This window comes from Solanum verrucosum, unplaced genomic scaffold (genome assembly GCF_900185275.1).
Source record: "Solanum verrucosum unplaced genomic scaffold, falcon-dt-bn FXZP01000093.1, whole genome shotgun sequence".
Classification (NCBI taxonomy): Eukaryota; Viridiplantae; Streptophyta; class Magnoliopsida; order Solanales; family Solanaceae; genus Solanum; species Solanum verrucosum.
The window spans coordinates 59554-86106 of NW_026020065.1; the positions used below are offsets into that span (position 1 = coordinate 59554).

Genomic DNA, 26553 nt, shown 5'->3' on the forward strand with positions numbered 1-26553 from the left:
CTACAAATTAAAGAAAAAATATATATAAGTTAAAACTACACGAAAAGTGCTTATAATAGGGCATTGAGGTGACATATTGATTGGAATTTATATATATGTGTGCTTTTTTTGTTGAAGTCGTTTAATTAATTTGAATTGACACTGGAAAGGATATATATACACTAGAATAAGAGTTTTTCCTATTGAAACAAAAGGTTCTCCGACCTCATTTTTTGGTTACTCCATTCTTTAATATTGTGAGCTACTCCCTCGATCTCATTTTAACTGTCGTTTCAGTTTTTTTTTTCACTTTCATTAAGAATAATAATAAATATAAAGTATAATTTACTTATAAGTTATTCTTTATTTATTAGATGTTTTTAAAGAACCGATAAATATTAAGGAGAATTAGTTCTTTAAAATTGACAATTTTGGTCTTCAAATTCATAGAAGTGATATTTATTTTGGGCTAAAATAACATTTAAAATGAGACGGATAAAATAAAACTTAAAAGAAAGAGAACTGAGTCGTGGCAAGATTAAAATGATTTTTCCTCCAAAGGTCTTATGGATAAAATATCCATAATTCCACGTGATTCACACTTCAATTCCTTTTGTGAAATGAAATATGTGAGTATGTGGTCGAAATTAAAAAATTTATACCAATATTGACGGATTCAGAATTTTCTATTAAGGATGTTTGAGATATAAAAATATCATGTTTGAGACCTATATAAATTTTGAACCTCTAAATCATTAAATCAATCTCTAATATTGTGTTTATGAGTTTCAAAAATGTCAAATATACTTTTTTAAAAGAAAAAGAGATAAAAATTTATATATACCATGTAATTTTTATTCAAGACGAACCCTTTGATACCACTTGGTTCCGCCATTGTATAGAACCACCATAGCACATGTCTAATATTCTTTTGGTTTTAATTAGAGGTCTGAATTTAAATATTTGAAATATATAGTTTGATATAGAATACTTCCCGGGAGTCTATATTAAATAGGTATAAATTAATCAAATCAGTAAATTTTATATATATATATCAAATCAATAAATGTTATATATACAAATTTATCATTAAATTATAATTATAATTAATTGATATGTATTTTATTATTTTAACCTTACGAGAATTACAAGTGGGGGTGGGGGGTGGGGGGTGGGGTGCGGGGTTTGAGGGGTGGGTGAAGAAATTTCAAAATGACCAAAAACCCAAGAACATAATATCTTCTTGATTAAAAAAGACACATTTTTTATTTTCTTTGTTAGTTTCTCCAGTTTTGAGTACTTTGGGTTTATAATTCTTGATAAAGGTTAGTCTTTTTTATTTACTCATTCATTTTCCCTTTTGGGTTTTTGATTTTATGGTTCTAGTGTTGTGATTTGTTCTTTACATTTTGTGTGTTAAGAAAATTGTGGAAAAAATAATTAGTGGGGTACCTTCAAGATTCTTTGAAAAGTTTTAACTTTTGTAATGGAAATTGGTTAATTATGTTAGATAGTCAAAAAAGCTTAGATCTTTTTGATCTGTTCCCTAGGAAAAACTAGGATTACTTAAGAATTGCCTAAGAAAAAAGGTTCAAGTTATGAAGAAAATTGAACCAATATAAGTAGATTGGGGGTTGTAACCTAGGGTGTGGGGTAGTGGTTAATGAATTGGGTTGAGTACCATGAGGTCTCGGGTTTAAATCCCAACCGAGACGAAATACTAGGTGATTTGTTTCAATTTGTTGTAGCTTTGGTGGACAAAGTTATCTTATCTGTTGTTGTTCGTACCATGGATGGGGGTTGAGTGATAATTTGGTTGATATCTGTGATTTGTGTGTGTATACCTTAGAAGTTTTATTTGAACTCAATGATGAAATCCTTTGCTAGAAATCTTCTAATTTAAGTTCTTGTTTCTACTTAGGTTTATCAGGTTTTCTCCTGCAAAGATCTTAGCTTTTTAGTAATGCATAAACTTGACAAAAAAGATTTTCTTCTTTACACTGTCTTTACGTTGTGTTACTTGAGCCGAGGGTCTTTTGGAAACAGACTCTCTATCTCTACGAGGTAGGGTAAGACTGCGTACACTGTACCCTCCCCAGACCCCACTTGACTTGTGGGAATACAATGGGTATGTTGTTGTTGTTGTACACTATATTTTACCTTTTTGGGTTTTAGGGATTTTGGTTCTTTCTGAATGATTGTTTCTTTTTGGTTTCTGAAGCATTTGTCGTTCTTTATCTCGTCGCCTTTTGATAAATTTTAGTGTACATATGAGGTCTTTGGTTCTATTGATATCTATATCAGTACCATTTCAGATTCTCCGCATTTGGTTTTAGACGGAAGAGTATCATTTATCATAGCAAATAAGAATTCATGCTGCCTAAGCTAAGCAATAGAAACTGATTGTTAAGTGCTTTTGGAATGTGACTAGTCGTGTGATTTCATACAATCAGTAGATTTCCTGTGTCATGTTTGGGGATTAATCTTGTATGACTTGTTGCTTCACTGGAAGACACGGACTTTCTGATGACTTTTAGGCTTCTCTCCTTGCTGTATGTGTGTGTTCATGTTTTTTTTTGCGAACTTCTTAGTTTCCTTTTCGGGTTGCTCCGTTCTTTAATACTGTGTGCCACATCTGCTCCATTATTTCTTCTGAGGTACCTTTTTATTTTGTAATGCTAATATATGATTTGTGTTCTTGTTCAATATTCTACTACTTTGAGTTATTACTTACCAAAAACTTATTTTCTTTGGTTGTTGACGATGTTGCCCGGACTCTTCAAAAATATTGACAAGTGTGCATTAGATCCTCCAAAGTATTGCATTTTGGGAGGATCCAACATGGGTGTGACAACATTTTTGGAGAGTCCGAGCAACATGATTTACCAGTATTTGGTCTACATAAATCTTGCAGCTTTCCGTAATGACTTTGTGTCGTGTGTTATTCTTCTGATACTGACTTAGCTTCTTATGTGTCCAAAGAAAAAAGAAAGAACAAAATGCCGGAAGGAATAACAGCTGAGAATCTTTTGAACATCATGGACTCTATTTCTGAGGGTGACCTGAAACATAAAGCTGCGTCATTCTTTCAAGAGGAAAGTGAAAGCTCTGTTAGTGCTCAATTCAGTAGGCTATTTGGACGTCAAAAACCAATCCACCATTGTTTGGGTGGAGGCAAATGTACGGTAGTTTTATACATTATCGTCTTTATCTCATTATGGCTCTGTAGCAATACTGAATACGTTTCCTCGGATTTGTAGCTGCTGATAGCATGTTGTGGAGAAACAAGAAAATTTCAGCTGGCATTTTAATCAGTGCTACAGCCATCTGGGTACTATTCGAGTGGCTTAACTACAATTTTCTTTCACTCGTGTGCTTTGGTCTGTCCTTTGGTCTGATCGCGCAGTTTCTGTTGAAAAATGCTTCTGGGGTAATAAACAGGTAGCCTTTGTTATCTGTCACCATCTGTTGTTTATTATATTTCGGTGATCACACTATTTTGTTGATGTTACTGTTCCTTGCCTCTATGTTCTACACTATGTCCCTATTAGTTTCCATGTTTTCTTCACTGCCATTTTTCCTTTTCATTACTACTTTGATTTGCTTCACTTGAACTGAGGGTCTTTCGAAAATAGCCTCTCTACCTCCACGAGGTAGGAGTAAGGTCTGCGTACACTTTACCCTCCCCAGACTGCACTTCGTGGGATTTTATTGGGTATGTTGTTGTTGGTAATAAACAGGTAATAATAATGTCTGGCATTGTCACATTGCATATAAATGTCTCCGTTGGGTTTTAATTTTAAAGCTACAATATATCGTGTGACTTAACTCATTCAGTTAAGGTTTAGGTTGAATATTCACATTCTTTCACATATAGGATATTTCCTCCATGTCTGTTATTCTTTTTTTGTTTTTCTTCAATGATCCTTTTAAGGGAGAAAAGTAACCAGAGTTATTTATATAATATTTCAGGTGCTATAAGCCTATGACAATGCGGTCTGCTTACATTGTATCACAAAATAAGAAGTCATTGCTATAAACTATAAAGTACTACGCATTATTTTTCTCCTAACACTCAGAAGTGTTGAATATTTAAGGATATCAAAATAAAAGTTGCGAACAAATAAGTGTTGAATGCTGTCTCCCAAAGACTGTCCATTTTTTAGCAGCTAGTTGCTAATACTCTAACGATTTTCTACCTAATAGATCCCTTTCTATTTATTGGTGTAGAACTTTATAAACATTATATCCAAGTACTCTTATTAAATGTGACTCCCAACGCACCCAAGGGTGTGGCCTAGTGATTAATGAGGTGGGTTGAGAACCATAAGGTCTTAGGTTCAAATCCCAATGAAGACAAAAAACACAAGGTGATTGCTTCTCATCTGTACTAGCCTTAGTGGACAGAGTTACCTAGTGGGTATCCCGTGGAATTAGTCAAGGTGCGTGCAAGTTGGCCTGCACACCATAGTTATCCAAAAAGAAAAGTGCCTCCCAACATCAATTTGAACATGGTACACCATACTTTGTTTCTTTTTGATTTTTTCATCTCTTTCCATTCGGGATGTGCTTTAATATATAACTCAAATTAGAATCAAGGCAGAGTGAAGTTTAACGTAGGACTGGCCTGAGTCATGGGTCTAGTTGGTAATACCTAATTTGGAATTTATCTGGCGTAAAAGACTCATTGACCTGTAGTGGAGATTGTATATTTTCTAAAGCAATGTTCTCTTTCTGTCCTTTGTTGTTCTAATTTGTGTGCTATATCACATTCTTGAATCAAATTAATGGCAGTTACATTCTATGGCAACAGGTCTCCTACGGTTCCTCGTCTTGTCTTACCTGAAGACCTCTTCATCAATATTGCCAAGAGAATTGGCACTGAAATAAACCATGGTTTGCGCTTCCTTCAAGATGCTGCCTTGGGCGGTAATCTGAAACAATTCATAGTGGTATGCTTAAAGTCATTAACCATACATATATATCATCAATTCTATTCAAAAGGATATGCTTACCGTAAAATAATAGAAAGTATGAAGTATTTGATTTGAATTATGTGGTCCTATTCCAAGTTACCTTTTTTTTTGCGGGCATTAATCTTGCAGACTTTCTTTGACTGTTGTAACCTTTTTATTTGTATCTTTTCCCTAGGTGAATTGTGACGTAACACGTAAGTATGAACTGTGTCCAATCATTGACCACCAGGCAATAGTTGCCAAGTGAGTTAGGTTTGCCTTCATAGGCTAATCGAGATAGGTTTTCCCTTTTAAACTCAATTCCGAGATCCCAAGACTTCTGCCATTGTTTGTTCAATATTATATACTTGCTAACTTATTTTCACGATCCCTAGTGATATTTTTGGACTAAGATTGATATGTTAGGCGAAAATTCTATGCTCTGATCACTAAATTTTCTTGCAGCTGTTTGACATCCCCCCCCCACACACCCCTCACAAAAGACTGTTGCGGGTTGCCTGTCTCCCTGAAATTTCTTGCTCTTCGTTTTCTTTAATGTATTCGGGTTTGTCTTAGGTTATACTGAGCTTGTGGGCTGCTGGTATGATAGGAAGCTGGTGCAACTTCTTGACTGTTCTATATATTGGTAAGAGATTTCTCATTTCCATGATAGCATACTACCTTTCCTTCTTTGAGTGTCAAACCGGAAAGCATTTCATTTCCCAGATAGCAATTTCATACTGATATGAAGCTGTCTAATATACGAATATAAACGTCACTTGTAGATACAAATAGGCAATTAATTTTCTCAGCATTTCGATGCATCCTATGATATCACCTTAAACTCGTTATCTGGAACGTGTAAGACTACGAAAAGTAGTACTAATTAGTGTTGGAAATACAAGGCGGACCCTTGATAATATCGTATGACACAAAGACGATGGAAGAGGGAGAAAGACATTAAGTTCAACCATATCATTAGAAAAATTCCGCTCTTACATTGCAAGATCACAAAAAGGGGTTTATGTAAGTTGCAATAGAACTTCATCCCAACTAACTGGTATCGCCTTATACAGATGAAATTGCATCTCCATGATAGCATGATGTATGTTGTTGTTTTGCTGTTTTTATTACAAATATTAAAAGACGTCGTCTTGACTATACTTTGAATTTTGACTGTTTATAAGGTTTCATCGCTGCTCACACTCTTCCAGTGCTATACGAAAGATATGAAGATGAAGTTGATGGTTTCGTTTACAGTGCCCTCGATAAGCTTCAAGGCCATTACAAGAAGCTGGATTCTGGTGTCCTCAGCAGACTACCGCGAGGCAGCTTCAGGGGAAAGAAGGTTGAATAGATCTTCAATTATTGAACGTAATCTCGTGGAGAAAAAACATTAGCTTGTATGCAGAGATCAAATATGAAACTCGTATTCGTGCTTAGGCAACAAATTGCTGTATGTATGCTTAGGATTAATCGACGAGGTATTGAACCGTAGGTCACCTCGTTGTGTAAATGTTGCATGTACTTCGATTGATGTTTGGCATTTGAAAATAAATTGAGTTTTTGCAGAAAGTATATGTGAACGTCCCAGTGGTCAACGAAATGGGTTGATAACTATTTGGTTTCAAGTGATTTCTTCTTGTTCTACCCTTGGTAGATAAAGTTACCTGGTAACTATTGTTGGTATCCTGTGGAGTTAGTTAAGGTGTGGGCAAGTTGGCTCAGACACCACGGTTATGACAAAAAAAAAAAAGTATGAATGGTAGTTTTTGAAGAAGTTGCATGTGTTGCACTGGGAATTTGGAATGACAAATGAGCTTTTTTGCTTATGGCTTTACTCAACATTCTTGTGGTAGGTGTATTAACATAGGTAAAATTGAATTCAGACTAAAATACAAAATTTCATATCAGTCTGTTTAAAAAAGAACGACATGTGTTTACATTTGAACTTTTAAACTTCTTATTGTATAGTCAATTGACATGTTCGTATAGCCTCAAAAACTTCATAGGATGTTTAAAATCATAATTTTCAAAAATGCTTACTTCTTATTTTCTTAAATTTTGTGTCTAATTATATATTCTCACAAATTGAAATGTAAGGGTGAGTGTTTGATTATTTCTTCAATTTGGTTCAAGTTCAACCTTTGTTATCTCTTAAATATTTTGGTCATGATCAAATTTCATCAGAAGCAAAAATACTAGGTGGTTTTTTTCCATATATCCAAAGCTTGACACGTAAAGCACCAATCTAGCCTATGCCGGTGGTAGATAGCAAGCTAAGTCCCTTATAATATTAGTAAAGGTATGTACATGTTGATTCGAACACCACAATTGTATTTATAGATGCTTAGTTGTATTATTATAATCCTAATGTACATAAACATAAGAAAAATGGTAAATATCAACTAGCTAGGGGACTATTTAATTCTATACTCACATAATTAATTAATTAACAATTAAAAAAATGATTAAGAGAGAGTTAAATCTAGGTTAATTTGAGTACTAGTTTCTCTATACTCATATATTTCACCAGCATTATCTTCTTCTTCCTCCTTTGTCATTCCACTACTTAGACTTCCTTCTGCTTCCTGGAAATTAAAAAAAAAAAAAACACTTTAAATATGCATAACATTTAACTTTTTTTTTTTAAAATGCGGCGTGTAAAAAATATTTATACAATCAAATCATGACTAATTATAAAGTAATTATATCTGTTAGGATTTAATTTATATATGCTGACAATATACAAGTTTTATACTATCAATGTATGCATGTCTGTTTTTCCAACAACGTAATTCGACATACTTCACTAACATATATACTATTATTACGTATACTTTCAAAATATATATTACGTATCTTATCACTAATTGAGAGTTCCCTACGTATCTTACACTTAGATGTATACTTGTATTTTGCTACCAGATACACAAAAATATGGAGAGAGATAAGCGAGACTAGGGAGAGAGGCGAGCGAAATTTGTATAGATACATGTGAATCACACTAGATACATGTTTTGTATGCATGTGGTCATGTGGAGTGACAGATACATGTGAATCACACTAGATACTTGTATTTGTATATATGTATGTGGAGTGACTCGCATGTATCTGGGATACCAGATACATGGGAGAGTGGCGAGCAAGATTTACTATGTATCTCATATACATGTGAATCCACTTGGATATCATGTATCTAGAACAAATTACACCTAAATTTAACCATATGTTTTCGAGATACATGTATCTGGGCGTATATGGAGACACCAAAATCTGATAAAATATGTAAAATTACAAATTAGAGTGTATCTAAGTAATTAGCTCCTAAACTAGTGGAATTTACGTAAGTTTCTCATTATTTATAAGGCTACTTATCCCATTTTTACAAACAATTATCTGTAGTTGCCTTTTAAATAACCTAATAATAAAAAAATATTTTACATTAGCAATGTATATATTTATATTATACTTAAACTTCTCTATGATAAAACATTACACGTTATCGCAAATTACGTGGATATATACATCATACATGTGTGACGATGTTTGATATGAAGTTTAAAATTAAATTATTTTTAAATAAAAAAGTATCACGATATTATTTTGGATCGATTAAAAATAAAAGTGTAACACATAAATTTGTAGGAAGGGAGTAATAGGTAACTTGATAAATATAATAACTAATCTACTGTTAAAATTCACAAATAATATTTTAGAAAATTATTTACCTGGTAATCATTATAATGTATATTTTCACCATTTTGGCATCCAGATTCTTTCTGTTTGCTGCTATTTTGAGCATGTTCTCCTAATATTTTTGACACATGCCTGAAAAAGGATGTAAAGATTAGGGGACGTCGGAGATAGAATATCAGTTACGGGTTTGATCGAATTCAGTAATAGTGATGGATTGTCAGGATTCTCATTAATAAAATTCAAAATCGAAAGAAGTAAATATACTAGGAAGTCAAAGGAATTCAACACCTACTATATATACATAAAAAATAATTTGATCCTATATATGTAACATAATTTTTCGACGAATGTAACCTTCTACATTATTAAATGGAAATTACAACAACACATAACAAAAAAAATTAGTATAATTCTGTAAGTGCGGTTTTAAGAGGGTAAGATATACTCTGTCTTATATAATTAACCTTATTGTATGAGATAGAGAGGTTGTTTAATTTCCAGTGACCCTCAATAAATCTTCCTTATTTATTATTCCGAACTTGAAACCAATAATATAAATGAGCTTAGATAAGAGTACTTACATTGGTGAAGACAAATTGAAATCTGGCATCACAACATGGAGGTTTGGATGCTCCCTCATGTTTCTATACATCTGATTTTCATATTCAAATTGATGAAAATAAAAATTAATAACTAGTAAATAGTAATTAGACTTATTATAAAATCACAAAAATAAGTAATAGTATCTTTTAATTTGAGTTATACAAATTTCATAAGAGACACAATATCATTAACAAAAGATCACCATAGCTAGGTTCAAGAAAATTGTTGTTAATCCTATTTTTAGCAACGAATTAGTACAAAACATCGATGAATTATCAAAAAAGTTCATTTCGTGGCGATGTATTTAGCAATGAATTAGCGATGAGTATTTTATTTTTATTTTATTTTTGTTGTAGTCAATCAATAATTTTAGAACTTCTAGGGCTAGCATGATACATACCTAACCTAGTTATATATTTATTTAAATTAACATATTATGCAAAATTCTTCCACTAATTTAATTAGATGTTTGGACCAATCTATATGTCTACATAGACCTAGCTCCAATAGGCATTATATATATTTACTTGAGTTTAATTTGTTGTGCAATTGGAATATTAGAGTTACTAATTAGAGTATCATTTCCATGTGCCATAATGGGTCCACAAGGTTTATAAGAAATTGAATTAAACTTTCGAAAAAAGAATCAGGCTCGTACATGATGAGTCAGATTCAAGATACAATGAAATAAATAAGAGCGTACTCTCTCTGATACTTAAACTTTTAAAAAAATCGGAGCAATAACTACTTAAAAAGTAAAGCTATATATGCAAGAATCATCCCTAAAACAAATATAAGCACTTTAAATAAAAATTTATAGCATCATTCGAGTAAATACAAAAACTTCAGTAATTATTATTAGTAACTACTAACTAGCTAGGGTAAATTAGGTATATAGTACCTGGAGATGACTTTTAACATGAGAAATCTTCAATCCCTTTATGGCCATCATCTGCACAATTCTCTTTGGTGTTGCTTCTATAAAAATACAAGCAAAAAATAATAATCATTAATTCAAATAATCGAGGCGAATCTAGAGCAAATTCTATGTATTCAACTAATTAGTTATTATTTTTTATTCTCTCTATATATAGAGAGAGAGAAAAGCGGACGAAGCTTTTATGCTATAAGTTCAACTAAATCAATATTTTTCAGATATGCGATAATTCATATACTTTTATATAGTAATAAATAGTGGATTCTGAACACATAATTGTATAAGTGCATGAGTTCATTGTTAAAACATTTCTAGGTTGTTTAAATTATGAATTTGTTGATTTGTGTACCTATATAAAAGAAAAATTAAGATATACACATATAATAATAAAATTATATCGATCTAAACATAACTGTTATATTCTGAATTCATCTTTGCTAAATCCATGCAACCCCACCCCTCTTTTTTTTTTAGGTTACTTCTAAATCCAAGAAAGAACACCAAAAGAATGAATTTCTTTTCTTTTTGAGAAAAACTTACTATTTCTTCCATCAAGATGTTCAATAACATATAATCTACTGAATATGTACACATAATAAACTTCAGAATCCATAAAATTTAAATCCTGAATTTGCTTCTACGACTAATTAATAACACCCTTCTAGTTTTCTATTGATTAAAAACCACATGAGATTTTCAAGAATTTCTTTGCTTATTATTATAGAATATAATTATTATTTTTTAAAACTATATTCTAAATTATTATGATGTTTTTATTGAAAAAAAGAACTTACTATTTCTTCCACCAAGATTTTGAACAGATTGAATAAAGAGATGATGAAGTTGTGGAGTCCATCTTAAACGTGGAGCTAATGATTTCTTGTATTTTCTAACTTCCTTCATTTTTTTGGATTTTCTCATCATTTCTTGTGGCATTAAGAATCTTTCCATCATCTCAAAACCATATACTATAACATGAATTTATATATATAGATATATTATATATGTTGTGTAAAAAAATAGTAGGAAAGAACAAATATATATATATATATATAGGAGGGGTATGAGATTATGGACTTTTCTTGGTTTGTGTGGACTTTAGGAAACATCCTCTAATTCCTTGTCATTTCCATCTTGAATTTCCCTCACAAGAAAAAAAACAAAAAAATTGAAAAAGAAAACAGATTAAAAAAAAGCCCTATAATGGGAATAATAATAATAATAAATTCTTTGTAAAATGACTTTGTCAAATGGTTATTTATGAATTATAATGGATTGCATGTGTAACGAGTGGCGGAATACGTGAGTACTAACTTATTTCAAGCATCTAAAACCACTCGGCTATAACAACTCATTATGTTATGTCCAAAATATGTTATTTAATTATTTTGTGTATCACTATCATTATATACACGGTATTATTTTTTTCCGATGAAGGGTGTCCAATTGGACACCTAGCTACACCACTGTGTGTAACCTCTTTTTCTATTTCTCATATGATGTCTGATATTCATTTTGAAATATCGACTAGAAGTATTTTTTTTAAATAATAATTATTGCTCAAAAGTATCTTGTTAATAAATTTATTATTAACCAAATAGAAACCACTTTTCAACAAAAGCACTTAAAAAACACTTTTCAAAATAGGTTAATTTTAAAAATTTGATTGAACAAACTTCATATTGTGTACATAACGCCCATTATAAAAGTGGGAACACTCCACTACTAGTGTCTTTTTTTTTTTTTAAAGGCTCAAACTCAAGACTTATAATTGAAGAGTAAATTTTTTTTATCGATTACAACTTCATCCCATCACAAATTTTGATGATTCATATGTATAAACCCTACTATATATATTTATATACTCAATTAAATTGCACGGTCAACAATATAAAAATTTCTTTACGATGACAATATATGATAAGTAATATTATACCTTATTTCGCAAGAGCTAAAATAAAAATTATAATGCAATCATAATTTTCTTGATCTCGAAAAGAAATTAGTCAAATAAATTTAATAAATATCTAATTTAACCCTATAAACCTATACATTTAAGAATTTCAATTGGCATATATCCCAAACTATACACTAACTTTAAATATGGTATTTAAGGATTGCTATTAATAGTCTAATTAATTTGTGTAACTTTTTTCTTTTTAAAAAAACCATAATTTATGTTTGATGCCATAGAATCTATTACTACGATATTAAATGTATATCGTACAGTTTAGGCACGATAATTAATAAATGATTGCATATAGAAAACTAACTACAATTGATGTGATCTAATTTTGCTGTTCTATATTTTTTTTTAAAAATTGCTAATTTTTCGTTAAATAAATCGTAGCTAACATAACATTTTTGTTATTTCATCACTAATCGTCATTCGTTAAAGAATTAGTGATACACTACTAAAAAATATGAGTTAAAATTTGTGACTAATCTTATATAGCAACAAATTATAATCAAAATAACAATAACATCAATTTTAGCGTAATTTTATAAATGAAATCTAAGAAACAAATACAATAAAAAAAACTATATTCGATCGACTTTCTGCTCTAACGGAAATTATTTTTTCATTGATGAGTATATATTAATATATAAATTTTAAATTAAATAATTAAGAAATGGAAAGTCAAAGGTTTGAACCAAGAAAAAAAGTGTTATTTATTTTTTCTTCCTATTAAATACTATTTTTTTAACCTAAGCTAAAGTCTCAAAATTCTCATGTCAAAAAAAGGCGGTGCCTACTTTTGTTTTAATTTCAACAGTAAACCAAATTCAATGTAACCCTAGAATTTCATGAAAGCAACATATACTATATCTTTATTTATTTATTTTGCTAAAAGTAAGAATAGAAAAAAAAAATAAATAAAAAAGAAAGAAAGAAGAAGTTCACTTGATATTCATATATATTGGTGCATAATTGTCTACCCTATAAAGGGTATCTAGGTTTGTTAGGTTCCACTTAATACTAATTAAACTTACATTTGGTTTAACATTTGTTCTCTCTTTACTATTTTCTCGGTTTTAAAATAAGTGTTATTTTAATTTTAAAAAAAGTTATTACTACACAAGTCTTTAGGAATTCAAGACAAAAAATTGTTTATATGTTTTTCCAGCTATATCTTTATATATACTTCATTCTTAATAATATTTAACTTTTTAGAGACATTTATTAAATAAGGCGATTTAATAAACTATACATTGTATTTATTGATTTCTTGAACGTGATTTTTGCTAAGGGTAACACTTATTTTTGGAAGGAGGGGGCTCGCTAGAATCAAATTGTACCTTAAGAATATGGTAGAAATATATTCATTCTTAATTTAATATGTCATGTTTAAATGTTGTGTGATGTTCATGATAGAGGGCGGGTTGATTAACAGGTTGAAAAGAATACTTATCAGATATAGCACAAGTTCACACGGTACAAGCAATTTTAGACTCAATGATTAGTGTAGCTCGAGGGGAGCAAATCTATGAGATTTGATAGGGCAAAGCGAGCAGTACGTGTCATGAGCTTGGGTTATAATAACATATTGAGAATCAACAAAACTACTCCCTTTGGAAATTCGTCAAAAATCAGGAGATTTCCTATGAAAAGCCTATCAAAAACATTTTCAACAAGCAAATTTCTGAGTGATTTCTAATGAAAATTTCGTTAAAAATATCATGTTTTTTATTGAAGTTATGAACCGCGCACTTCACTCTTTCGGTGAATATATCCAATATGAATTCTAATTAATTAGAAATATTAAAATGCCATATAATGAAAGGCCAGTCTGATGTACAAAAAATATTCCGCGTTAATAAGGTTTGGTGAAACATAAATTACTAAAATGAAAGACATTCTAATTTTTAATTTTTTTGGCTGTTTGCCCTTGGAGGACTTGAAAACAAATACAAAATAAATATATCTAAATTAGGATTTCAATTCGTTGAATAAAGTTACAAATTATAAAAAACAATACATGTGATTTATTGTTAGAGGGGAAAACTATATAATATAGGTATTCAAATGCAACATAGCAATTAATCAACAAATGTTTTCGTTGGAATTGAACAGTTCTTTCAAAATGAATATATATACAAAAGTTAAAAATTAGAAAATAATAAGTCAAAAAAGTTGGCAACAGGGAGAAACTATATGTTATAGCCAAGGGCAAACACGTATGTAGAGTTGAGGCTCTGGTTCGGCAAAATTTCGTAACTTTGACTTCAAATTTTATATTCATTTAAAATTATTTATTTAAAACTAAATAACTTTAATTTAAGAAATTAAGAATCAGAACTCGTAAATTTCAAATTATCAATCTATTATGACTCAAAGAGATTCAAATAACTTAATCGGATAACTTACTTTAGCACTAAAACTACACGGTTTAAAACTATCTTTTCATATTTTAGCATCTCATGATAATTTTAGGATCACAAAATCTAATAACCATTTATTTTGGTATCTTATATACTCATATATTTAGCTTAAAATTAAATTACAAGATTTTTAGAAAGATATATTTTTTTTTAATATTGTGTATCAGTCAAATGAGGACACGACACTAAACGAAGAAATTACTACAAACTTATTAATGTGAAAAGTGTCTTTATTTTTTAATATATAGTACCACACTATGTCTATTTTTTATTTTCTCCCTTTTTGAATGAACTTACGTAGAAATCCCATGCAAGTAATAGAGAAAACGAATAAATGAAAATAATAAAGATTAGGTACAATAATTGCGGCTGGGATATTATTTTTAGTATATTGTTTTTATAAATTTAAATAGATAAAAGTAGAGTGGAAAAGGCAGTGCAATTAAGGGGCTTGAATAATTCATTCCAAACTGAAAATGACTAGGCAATTATTATAATCTTTGAATAATCTCAAAAAGGCAAAATGATGTTGACAACTCACCTTATCACACTATCGAAATAAAAAATTCCGTTATGGATATTCAAAATTTAATATATATGTATGAAAAGTAATTTTTGATGAATAAATTTTGTATAATTTTTTTATATATAGAGTATAATTCTTCGATCACTGATCATCCTGGACTATATGTGACTACGCCATTGCCTCGCGATATGTACAATCAAATCTCTTCATAATAATATTATTTCACTATAATAATTAATTTTATTTCCAAAAAAATATTTTTTTATGTTATTTTATATTATATATTTATATAATAACATTTCGATATAATAATCTGAAAATGTTGTTCCAATAAAATAATGTCATTAGATGTTTTATTGTATGTACAATTGAGTTATATAACTGCCGTACGTATGGATAATTCATCAATAAAATGGATTGATCAGAATCATAAAAAAATCACCTAGAATCATATTCTAATTAAAGCAAAAATATTAAGTGATTTTTTTATCCGTCATTATATTATTTTGATATTCTTAATATCACTGAATTAAAATCATATAGGCAGTTAGGCGCTAGATGTAAATAGCAACTAATAAATTTATAGTTTTTGCTAATTATATATATATTGAGAGAGTATACCTATCCAATAATTATATTAAATGAAATCATGTCACAATATTTTATATATATATATATATAGAAATTTTCTATTTTTTTCATGAAAAAGAACTAAGTATAATTTTTTTCCTTTTCACTCGTTCAGAATATATACAGTTATGTCATCTCTATATAATAATTATTATTTTTATTTTTAATATAATATAAGTTGGAATCTTGCCTAATTTTTATTTTTAATATGATATAATTTTTAAAAATGAATTATATTGTGGAATGAAAGGATGGAAATTATCACACGTTACTAACAATGTATTTGTACTTCTAATTTTTATTAAATTATAAACGTGCGTTATTTTCAGCCTTTTATTTAATTTCAGCAAGTCAAATTATCCATACCATAAAGTCTATAGCATATTCTATATCTAGCTGTTAATAAACCTAAGGTCAAAATTATAGTTGTAATAACATGGAATACTTTTTCGTTTTTGTCCATCATTGGAAGGAAACAAAAATTTAAGATAGACAACAAGTGGGAGGGAGAAAAAAACTAAGAGAGAATTTATGTACATTTGTCGACTCTCCTCGTATATTTTAAACTTTTTTGACTTTTAAGATTGGTATTTTCAATTGCTCAGATATTTTTTAATTAAGTATAGAGGTGGTTATAAGATTTGAAGACAATGTGAGCATCATCAAAAACAAATGTAGATTAGTCATAGAGATGTCATGCAACGATATTGCCTCGTCTGAATTTTTTTATTACATATTCATAGAAATTATGTACTATATAAATATAAATTAAATAACATAATTGAATGAAGTTTGTTCGGAAACTAATGGTTTGGACATCACTTTACATACGTCAAGTTGCAAAAAGTATAGTTCAGACTTCAGACTCATATTCGGGTCACACTCCCGTGTTCAACATACTGGCAAAAGGACTTAGTCCAAGAGATAGTTCGAATTTAACGACTGCTCCTACTCTCCCTCTATGATAGAAATTTATCTATGTGATTCACTTTGTTTAACCTATCCTTGATTTTCCTTATTACGTGGAATATATCACATTTCAATGTGTGGAAAAGGAATTAAAAATAATAATGATTTAAATTTGTAGATGTATGTTCACACATTTCAATAGTGTTTATAATATTCTCTTATTTATTCTTTATTATATAGTCTTGCATGTGACTCTTTTCATTATAAAAAGACCCTTTTTTTCAAAGATATAATCATGATTTTTGAGTGATTCTTTTTCAATAAATCGTATCATTGAAGAGTTGTGGTAAAACAAATAAAAAATTTCATTTTTAATTAGAAGTTCTAAGTTTGAATAGTAAAGTAGCAAAACTCATAATATGAAATACTTTTGCTTTGTATTTAAGTCGTTTTTTTTCAAATAATTGGTACCACCAAAGTCTATTTGTCAGCTGGCGCAAAGAATGAAGCTCAAAAGGATTGGGTAAAGATTGAACTTTTTAAGTTCATTACTTAATTTTTTTTTAATATAAGCTTTGACATTTTATTGTCAAATGTGTAACATTCTTTGCACCTTCATCGATTTTTGGATATGTTAGTCATGTGACATGACAAATTTTTTAGTTTTTAATTCAGTGAATATTCAATTTTATATTAGAGTTTCGACTAATTTGAATTTGTGTTATATAAAGTTATTAATGGGTGGTGCGTCACTTCTGACCAATTGTTGTTTGTTTTTTTTGGAAAATGTGTGATTTGTAATATTATTATTAATTTGCTTCAAAAGTTGAGAAACAGTATCCAAATTCACATAAAAATTATTTTAAAAAACCAGTTCTTTTATTATTCAAGGAGTATTTCCCTCCCCTAAAATTTGAATTTTCTTTTTTATATTTTTCCATGCCATGAGAATCTACCGTTACAAACATTCAAAACCAATTAATGATTGTCTTAATCCAGCAAATTTTTTAATTAAAAAGAGAGAATTTTTAATGTTAACCCCTTAAATATTGACAAATTATGAAGTTGATCTTAGTAATATTTGTTAAGCCCATTTAACCTTTAATTAATTTAAATATCCACTTTTGATTGTTTTGGTTGTGACAACAACATACTCTAATCCAAAGGTCTAGGGAGGGTGGTGTGTACACAAAATTATCCTTATTTTGCGAATACAGTGAGGTTATGTTGTTGCTGTGATAGACCATCGATTCAACTAAAGCATTTCAAAATCATTAGGAAAGAAAATGCAAAAAATAATGGAGAGCAACAACAAATAGTATGTAAATTAAGTTTGTACTATTATCTATATTTAAGTATTATAAGTTTCAAAAATACAAAATGACCATTTATGAGATTACACTAGATATATTTTTGTTGTAGAAGTATTCAATTATATTACTTTCTCTATTTCAATTTGCTTGTATTATTTTGACTTGACACGGAGTTAAAGAAAAGGGATAAGGTCTGAAAAATACCCCAACTTTGGTCGCTTTGTTGTTGCGATAATAAACTTTCATGATGACCTATTACCTCCCTAGACTATTTAATACCATATTTTAAACATATATATTTGTCCACGTGGACATAAAAAATAATACAAAATTATAAATAGTAATGTGTCCACGTGGGCACATAAATACCTTTAAAATACACTATTAAATAGTCTAGGGAGGTAATAGGTCCTTATGAAAGTTTAGTATCGCAACAACAAATCCGACCAAAGTTGAGATATTTTTCAGGCCCTTATCCCTAGAGAAAATAAACAAAACTTTTGAATCTTATGATCTTAAATTAAAGATAAGTAGAATGTACCAAACTATCATTTAATCTTGTGATCTTAAGTATATCATATAAAAAATTCAAATTAAAAAATTACCAATAAATAAATAAATATCCTTTTTTAAAACTACAAGCTTTTTAACTTCAACAACTTAAATATACACTGCTGGAGCCGGAATCACCGCGGCTACTTGCCGTCCAATGGATCCAACTAAAAGAAAAAGTAGGACAAAAACATTGAAACGGATACCACAAAGACCAATATTAAAATTTATGGATAATTAAGGGATCAAAAGTGTTATTATTATTAGAGAGAAGTATCGAAAACATCCCTAAACTTAACACAACTTATTAGTTTCATCCCCGAACTATTGATTGCCTTAAAAACACCCATTTACTGGACTAACTGAAGCTAAATATACCCCCAATCTTACAACATTACTAAAATACACCCCTAAATTCTCGTCAAGTTTAGGGGTATTTTCAACACTTCTTTCGATTTTTATTAAAAACTACATGCTCCTATAAGAATTTGAGACCACTTGCTATGTGTAGGAGGGTGTATCTAAGTTTAGTTAGTCAAGTAGAGAGGTGTTTCTAAGGCGGCCAATAGTTCAAGAACGAAACTAATCAGTTGCGTCAAGTTTAAAAACTAACTTACCAATCCCATACTGACACGTGTCCTATAAGAATCCGATTTAAAATTTCAAAAAAAATCCATTAGAGCCAATTTTCACATACAGTGACTGCTCACCTCTCCCCCTTAAAACTCTCCAATAATTGAATTGAATCGCAAGCAATGTGAATTGAAATCTTAGCTAAGATTTTGGGATAAAAATTTTCAAATTACAGTTATCGCAATCAATCAATCAATAAATGCAGATGATTATTCGGATTATCATTGATGATGAATTTTGAATTTTTTGTTTATTAATACTAGTTAATGGTGGATTCTCTAGTTGTAACTCTGCGGTGGTAGTGGTGGTTGTGGAGGTCATGGCTTGCCTATTTGGTTGTTTCAAAATCAAGGATGTTACGCTTCCTGCTACACCTGGTTCTAGCTCGGAGTCGAATCGCGTTTCGCAATCTACGCCTGCTAAGGTTTTCTCATGCTGTATTTGTTTTTTTGAATTTGAATTTGAATTTTCTGTGTGTGATTTGGTTCTGATTCTGTTCGGTTGTTGATGAAGTGGAAAAAGGTACAAATATAGGGATAAATTGTAAGTTTAATCTGCTCCTGCTACGGTTTTCTCATGATATAATTTTTTTTTAATTTCCTGTGTGTATTATGGTTCTGATTCTGTTCGAGAAAATAACCATTTGACATTCGGACTACTTCATATTTTGATCAATTCGGAGTAGCAATCAGCGGTGAAAGAGCAAAGAAGTAGCTGTGTTACTCAATTCCAACGGAATATTTCGATTAGCTGTTTTCTTATTCTTATTAACGAGTATTTATTTGTTTAATTGTTTTTTTGTTTTTGCTGTTTGGCTTGAAGCTATGTTTTATTGCTGATGAAATCTGTAAGAGAAAGGAGAATGAAGAAGCTATTTACTGTTACTTCTCATGTTCTCTGTGAAATTTGATTAATAGGTTCCTAATTTATAGTCTGTACAGAGAACTAATCTGCAGGCAGTTCTGCTAGATAGTAATGACTAACGATTCAAAGACGTAATTTGGTCTGCTAGATAGTAATGACTAACGATTCAAAAATTGCTGATAGTTCGTGTTATTTATGTTTGTGAATACTGCACTAATATCTACTGAAAGAAGCAAATAATTCCATTTTATTCTTATTCTATATATTTTGACTGTTTTTGTTGCTTATCAGGAACCTATGGTGTCTCGCAATAGAAGTCCATTATCTTTACTTTTTACTGAAGGTAGCTTTTCAACTTATCAATTATATTAGAGTGTTGTTAGACTCAAGTTCATATGTTTTTTCATAATGCTGATTTCAGAAAATGAGGAGACCAACACTTTGGGATGCAAAGAAGTGGAGAATCTGAGTTTGGATACACCAATGCCACAGTTGGACACAAATGAGCTTAGGAATCAGGTTGGTTTTCTTGGAATTCTATGGTTTTGATACAAATTTATAAATTTTGAGATGTGCAAAAAGGAGGATATGTTTGACAGAAGCAATAAATGCCTTAAAATTTCGAATTTGAACTGCAAAAAAGGGATATTATTGAGGTACTCAATATATTAGCAGACTAATAAAGAAATATGTGTACAGATTGTCTTTTGTGTTTTACTGTATCTTAAGATGAAGTGCACAATATCTCCTTTTTAGTAATTTTTCATATCAATTGAAACTGAAACTATGTTGACTGCATTACTGTATATTTAGATATCCCTGAATTTCTCTTTTACTTCTTACTTTCATATCTCTGCTCCATGTAAAACATGAAAACATGGCGTAGCAATTTCTTCCTTACACCTATAATTTTCACTAATTACAAAGCAAAGATTTTTGTTTAGTAACATTTAACCTGCGTGAAAGTTATTTTGATTGAAACCTACACCATTGATCTTCTGGAAGCAAGAATTCAGTAATAAGTATGCTGTCACTCTTTGGAGCATCTATAAATTGGCTGTGGTCAAAGTTATGTAGTGTATGTTAGTTCCACTTGGAAATACTTGCGGAGATGTCTGGAAAGAGAAGAAAGTATTTGAGTTATCTTAGCAGATGATGAGTTTGGTCTTTACTCTTAATCCTTGTTAAAATAGTCTCAGCTTCTTGTTATGTTAGCCTTTTCTGTTTGTCGAAGTCCAGTTTTGGTATTTACAGTCTATTGATCTATCACTCTGGATCATTCACTAAGCTGCTGTACGTATTTTGTTACACTGAGGCTTAGAGTCTGTTTGGATTGGCTTATTTTAAGTGCTTTTAAGCCAAAACTGCTATTGAGCACTTTTGGAATGTTTAGGTAACTTTAACAAGTCCTTATAACTTATAAGCACTTAGTTGTAAGCTAAAATGGTAAAAATAAGCCATAAGTTAGAATTTCTAACTTATGGCTTTTGGCTTATAAGTCAAAATCCAAAAGCCAATCCAAACAGGATCTTAGTACGATTTCCCTTACCTGCTTATTTGGTTGTTTAAGCTTCGTCATGTCAACTTAGGGAAGTTGAATTCAAATATTTAGATAAAATCAATGGCTTGTGATTATTCTGCTGAAAGAAACAAGATGTAACATGGAGTACGATACTAAAAGTCAGTTGAATGCCTGTGTATTGTACCACAGTTGTTCTTTTTGATTTGCTAGTGGTTTCTATTTGTACAAGGACCTCGAAAACTTTCCTTTTGGCTTTGGGAGGTGAATGCTAATGCCTCTTTCTTAAGATATTAACTTTCAAGTTCTCTAAAGTTAACTTAAGGTGAACAGCTCCTATTCTTGAGAATTGCTTTTTATATAGTTTATCCAATTTAATTTTGCAGGCCAAGTTTCTCAAAGCTTGTGGAACCTTACCTGAGACTCCTGAAATTCGGAACTTCTCAATGAAATGCAAAGACCTGTCAGCTCCAATGGAAGAAGTTGAGCCTTTAAAAGTCAATTCATGGCCCTCTGATACAACATATCAGAAGCTCAACTTGAATTCGTTATCTGATCAGCCTACACCTGTCAAGATTGATGGAGTAAAGACGCATTCTGGTTCCTTCGTGCATACGCCTAGCAGGTGGAATTCTAACCTCAAAAACATGGCTAGAGAAGTTTGATTAAATGATATTCTTAGATATTACTGAACCTTATCAAATGAAAATGCAAGTATTCAGTTCCTTCCATTTTCTTCTCTAAAACTAAATGTAGCATTACTTTGTGTATAAAATGACATTATTTCTAGCTCTCCTATTCACATACTATCTCTAGAACTGAATTCGTGTTCTGATTTTGCAAGAAATATTGCTTTTATTTACTAAAGAATGCATTGCATATACTGATCCACCTTTTATTATTCCGGTGTGTTTCACTCTGAATATATACACCTAGTCATTTAACATCTCATGTTTCACAAATGTAAAAGACATGAATAGCCATCTAATGTGTTGTTATATTTATGTAGTTGTTTAACAGATGGACAAAGTGATCAAAGTTTATCTAAAAGCTTCATCAATGGCAATGAGAATTCTAGCACTCCGATATTCATTGAAGTTAAAGCTAATCTGGCTCGTAATGATAACAAGGCTTCAGCAGCTTCACCAATCACTGCTCCAACTGCCCAGTACAGATACCGATCTGTTCATTTTGAAAGCGAGTCTGATCTGTCTTCAATGTCATCAAAATGTATTTCATCTGAAACAAGTCAAAGCTCCGAACAATCTGAATCATCAGGCAACTACAATGCATCAAAGTATTCACCCTATCCAACCCCATTAAAGCTGTCGGATGAGATGCAAACACCTGGAACCGTTTTTCCAGCATATTTGGACCGCATGGGAATAGCTAAAACTGCACGGATCAGGTCTCAGTATGTGTATCCCGTTCTAAACCCCGTGGATGATGCTTCACAGTTGAAGGAATTGTCAGATGAAGATTCTTACTCTACTCAAGATTCCAATTCTAGATTATTGTCCAGTCACACGACAGATTCTGATCAAAGGCCTGAAGAGGCAACCCGTATTTCAGAACTAGGAATGTCTGGATTCGGAGAAAGTGCTGCTAATAAAGACTCAAAACCACCTTCAATCAATCAAGTGCAGAGTAAGCAGCATCTTGGTCCTGTTCATTATGGAAGAACTCCTAGAGATAGACCTATCATCGGGTTGGTTGCTGCTCATTGGAATGACGATGAAACTTCCCGTATATCTCCTAAATGGTGGGATGGAAATGGGATTCCAAATTCTACTAACAAGTACAAAGAGGTTTGCCATGCTTTCTACTTTACTCATTTCACTTACTCTCAGCTATATATTTCGACAAATAAAAAACTGATGATTTTGTTACTTCTTTAGGATCAAAAAGTTAGTTGGCACGCAACGCCATTTGAGGAGAGACTAGAGAAGGCATTGTCTGAAGAAACTAACATTTCACAAAGGTATTCTTTGCTTCTTTGATGTCTATATTTCGCGCACTATGCTACGAGTATATGCCTAATAAGTGAACCTTATATGTGCTCTTTTGTTTATTAGTCTTCATTATGTCCCAACGAGATTGATGTTAGATAAAAATTCAGTATATTTCTGAATCAATTCTGAGGTTGTTTATCTGATTTACAGGACACAACACAGTGGGACGACACCAATTGCTGTCAATGAAGCTGAGGAATCAAATACTGCTACATCCCAAGTGCGCTAATCATCATCTCTGATTGAAATTTCTCATTCAGTCTCGTTTCATTTCATTTCCATCATTTAGAAAACACATTCATGGTTTATCTCTAGATTTTTGCCTCCCTTTGAGCTTGATTTGCTTCTCAGACTTAACTGTTTTACGCAGTCAAATTCATATGTTTGCTTCATTTCTGAATGAAATCTTGGTAAAACCTTTTGAATGAATTGTAAGTTTACTGTCATTCTATACAATGTAATGTGTTTGAATTCTGGAGTTCGTATTAGTACCTTAGGTACTAATTAGGTAGTCTAATTTTTATAGAAATAATAACTAAATAGGGGTGCAGTCTTATGGTGTTAGACCTAGTGCTCTTGACATAAGGAGGCACGGTCCAGTCTGTTCACCTTAATTTGTGCCTTATTTGAGACTAAGAGGGTGTTTGGATTGACTTAAAAGTTGGTTAAACCGACTTTTAAGTCAGTTTTTGACTTCTGGAAATATTTGGTAAATATAAAAATTACTTAAAATAAGTTAAAAAATTAAAAGTAGACCTCTCCCTACTTTTTATTTTTTGACTTAAAAACCATTTTTTTTAAGTCAATCCAAACAGGCTCTAAAGCAGGCGAGGTGGGGAACTCATCATAATTAACGTACCAAGATTTTCAAAATTGATGTAAAATTTAAGACAAAAAAAAGAGTTTTTTTTTCTATATATATTGGAATGAACAATTGATACATCTTGCTTTCGTGTGCCTCTGTTTGTTTAAGTGTTGTTTGGCAAGTTATAAGGGACACTTAAACCTTGACCATTCCCTATATATTTAAAATAAGCGTAGAAATTAATAATTCATAATAATAGTGAAGGCATATAAATTGCTTCTTATCAAAATTTCAATACATGATAATCCATCATGTTTAGTGCAATAATAATACAAACTTAAAGTTTGATGTCAATTCTAATGAGAAAATGTTTTACGTCATTAAACATGCTTGATCAAATATTTAAACTAAATGAGCATAAATTTCTCAAAATTTATTCACTTTCACATATAAAATTGGTGTCATTAATTATGATCTTTTCTAACTATTCTCATTATATTTTCATCTTGTTGTGTTCTATATTGCTTTAGAATTAGGTGGTCACATAATTCAAATTACTATTATTATAGTAATTATATATGGGAAAATTAGCAAACTAGTCACATAATTCATCTTGTTATTTGCTTAGTTATATTTTTTAAAGTTAAATCAAAGAAAAAAAAATACATAAATCAGCAATATAACAAACTAAAATATTGACATTTTTAATAAATATTGAAAGTGTGTCTAAGGGGTCCTATTAAATGCTAAAATATTGACATTTTGAAAATTTTCCCATTATATATCTAGTTCATGGAAGTTATCCATAAATATAAAACTTGATAAATCTTTTAGTACAATAATTTTGCCCAAAGATTAAATATAAGAATAGTACTATAGTCAAAAGATTAAATATAAAGCTAAGTAGAAAAGTATAGATAGTAGAGAATAGAGATGATTGACAACTACACATGACAGAAACACAATATAAGAGCTTTAGATTGGTTAACCAAATAACTTATATTATATAATTAAGCCAATCAGGTGAGATTATTGCTTTTTCAAAGATTATTTTGTAAGACTGAAATAATCTTCAAGTTAGAAGACTATCATACTAATTTAGTTCGCAGGAGCTCTTTCACATTGTCAACTTAAAATCCAATAAAAAGAAGGAGATTTATCGAGGGTCAATCAAAAATAGTTTCTTTACTTTACAAAATAAAAGTAAAGTCGCATACATCTTATCCTTTCCAGGAGTTCAATCCTTACTTGTGTAATTACATACACCGAGTTGGTTATTGTTGTTGTTATACGTCATGTAGTCGTCAAACACTATAGCTTTCATCATGGAGGGATGTGGTGTATTGGATAGGATCTTCCCACCCTTAATCAGTGACTTCGAATTCCAACCCTTCAGAATAGATCGGACAAACCCCCATTAAGGACTAAGGAGCTATTTCCTCTTAATAGGCCTTACACGACTCAAATCTGAATTAATAGTTCCATTGAGTATTGATACCAGATAGGTTATAATACAACAAACAAAAAAAATACTATGGCTTATAATTTTTCGTTCTGATCCATGGTCCAATTAAAATAATTTAATCAAAGCAATTCCATAATATAATGAGTGGCAATAATAAAACTATTTGAGTTTTTAATCTTAATTCTCTCTTCAATGATTTGTAATTGTTTAAGAAATTCATATACTAAGTAATGTATATATCAAGTTTTGATGATTCACCAAAACTTTTTTTTTTTTTTTTTAACAATTCAATGCTTTGTATTTTATAAGTTTATTAATTACCTATCAAGGTTTGTTGGATATATATAATTGATTCCAAGAGAAGTTGAATTTTTTTTTAAATGCTTCAAAACTCTCATATTAATTAAGTGATTGATCCATCGAATATTGATGATTCATCAAAACCGCCCTCTTTTTTAACAATTAGTAAAAGCTTTGTATTTTATAAGTTAATTAATTACCTATCAAGGTTTGTTGGACAGTTGGTTCAAAGATATTGCTTTTTCTTTTAATTATTTAACATGTCTTACTTCATTTTCGTCTTTTCTTTTAACGTGAATATTTAATTTTGATTTGCCCTACTTGAGCTAAGGGTCTTTCGGAAACCACCTCTCTATTTTTATGAGGTAAAGATAAGATCTACGTATACTCTATTCCTTTTAGACTTCACTTATAAGATTACAGTGAAAAAACATGTTTTTGTAGTTGGTTCGAAGACCAATTGAAAAAA

General features: G+C 30.5%; 3 protein-coding genes across 3 annotated transcripts; 2 read left to right on the top strand and 1 right to left on the bottom strand.

Moving 5' to 3' along the window:
* Nucleotides 1-1182: 1182 nt before the first annotated feature.
* LOC125823747 (reticulon-like protein B8) lies at nucleotides 1183-6509 on the top strand. Its single transcript, XM_049503129.1, has 6 exons — nucleotides 1183-1304; nucleotides 2962-3159; nucleotides 3240-3420; nucleotides 4793-4931; nucleotides 5511-5580; nucleotides 6122-6509. Exons 2-6 carry the CDS (start codon nucleotides 2979-2981, stop codon nucleotides 6289-6291), a joined length of 741 nt encoding a protein of 246 aa, XP_049359086.1. The 5' UTR covers nucleotides 1183-1304; nucleotides 2962-2978; the 3' UTR covers nucleotides 6292-6509.
* A 787-nt stretch (nucleotides 6510-7296) lies between these two features.
* On the bottom strand, nucleotides 7297-11155 carry LOC125823758 (putative Myb family transcription factor At1g14600). Its single transcript, XM_049503140.1, has 5 exons — nucleotides 10968-11155; nucleotides 10138-10214; nucleotides 9215-9285; nucleotides 8666-8765; nucleotides 7297-7525 (listed from the first exon to the last, which is right to left on the bottom strand). Exons 1-5 carry the CDS (start codon nucleotides 11125-11127, stop codon nucleotides 7406-7408), a joined length of 528 nt encoding a protein of 175 aa, XP_049359097.1. The 5' UTR covers nucleotides 11128-11155; the 3' UTR covers nucleotides 7297-7405.
* An 8042-nt stretch (nucleotides 11156-19197) lies between these two features.
* Nucleotides 19198-23945, top strand: LOC125823728 (protein JASON). Its single transcript, XM_049503102.1, has 7 exons — nucleotides 19198-19543; nucleotides 20275-20326; nucleotides 20405-20502; nucleotides 21889-22127; nucleotides 22512-23310; nucleotides 23401-23483; nucleotides 23665-23945. The coding sequence occupies exons 1-7, from the start codon at nucleotides 19439-19441 to the stop codon at nucleotides 23741-23743; spliced, it is 1455 nt and encodes a 484-aa protein (XP_049359059.1). The 5' UTR covers nucleotides 19198-19438; the 3' UTR covers nucleotides 23744-23945.
* The last annotated feature ends 2608 nt before the right edge of the window (nucleotides 23946-26553 follow it).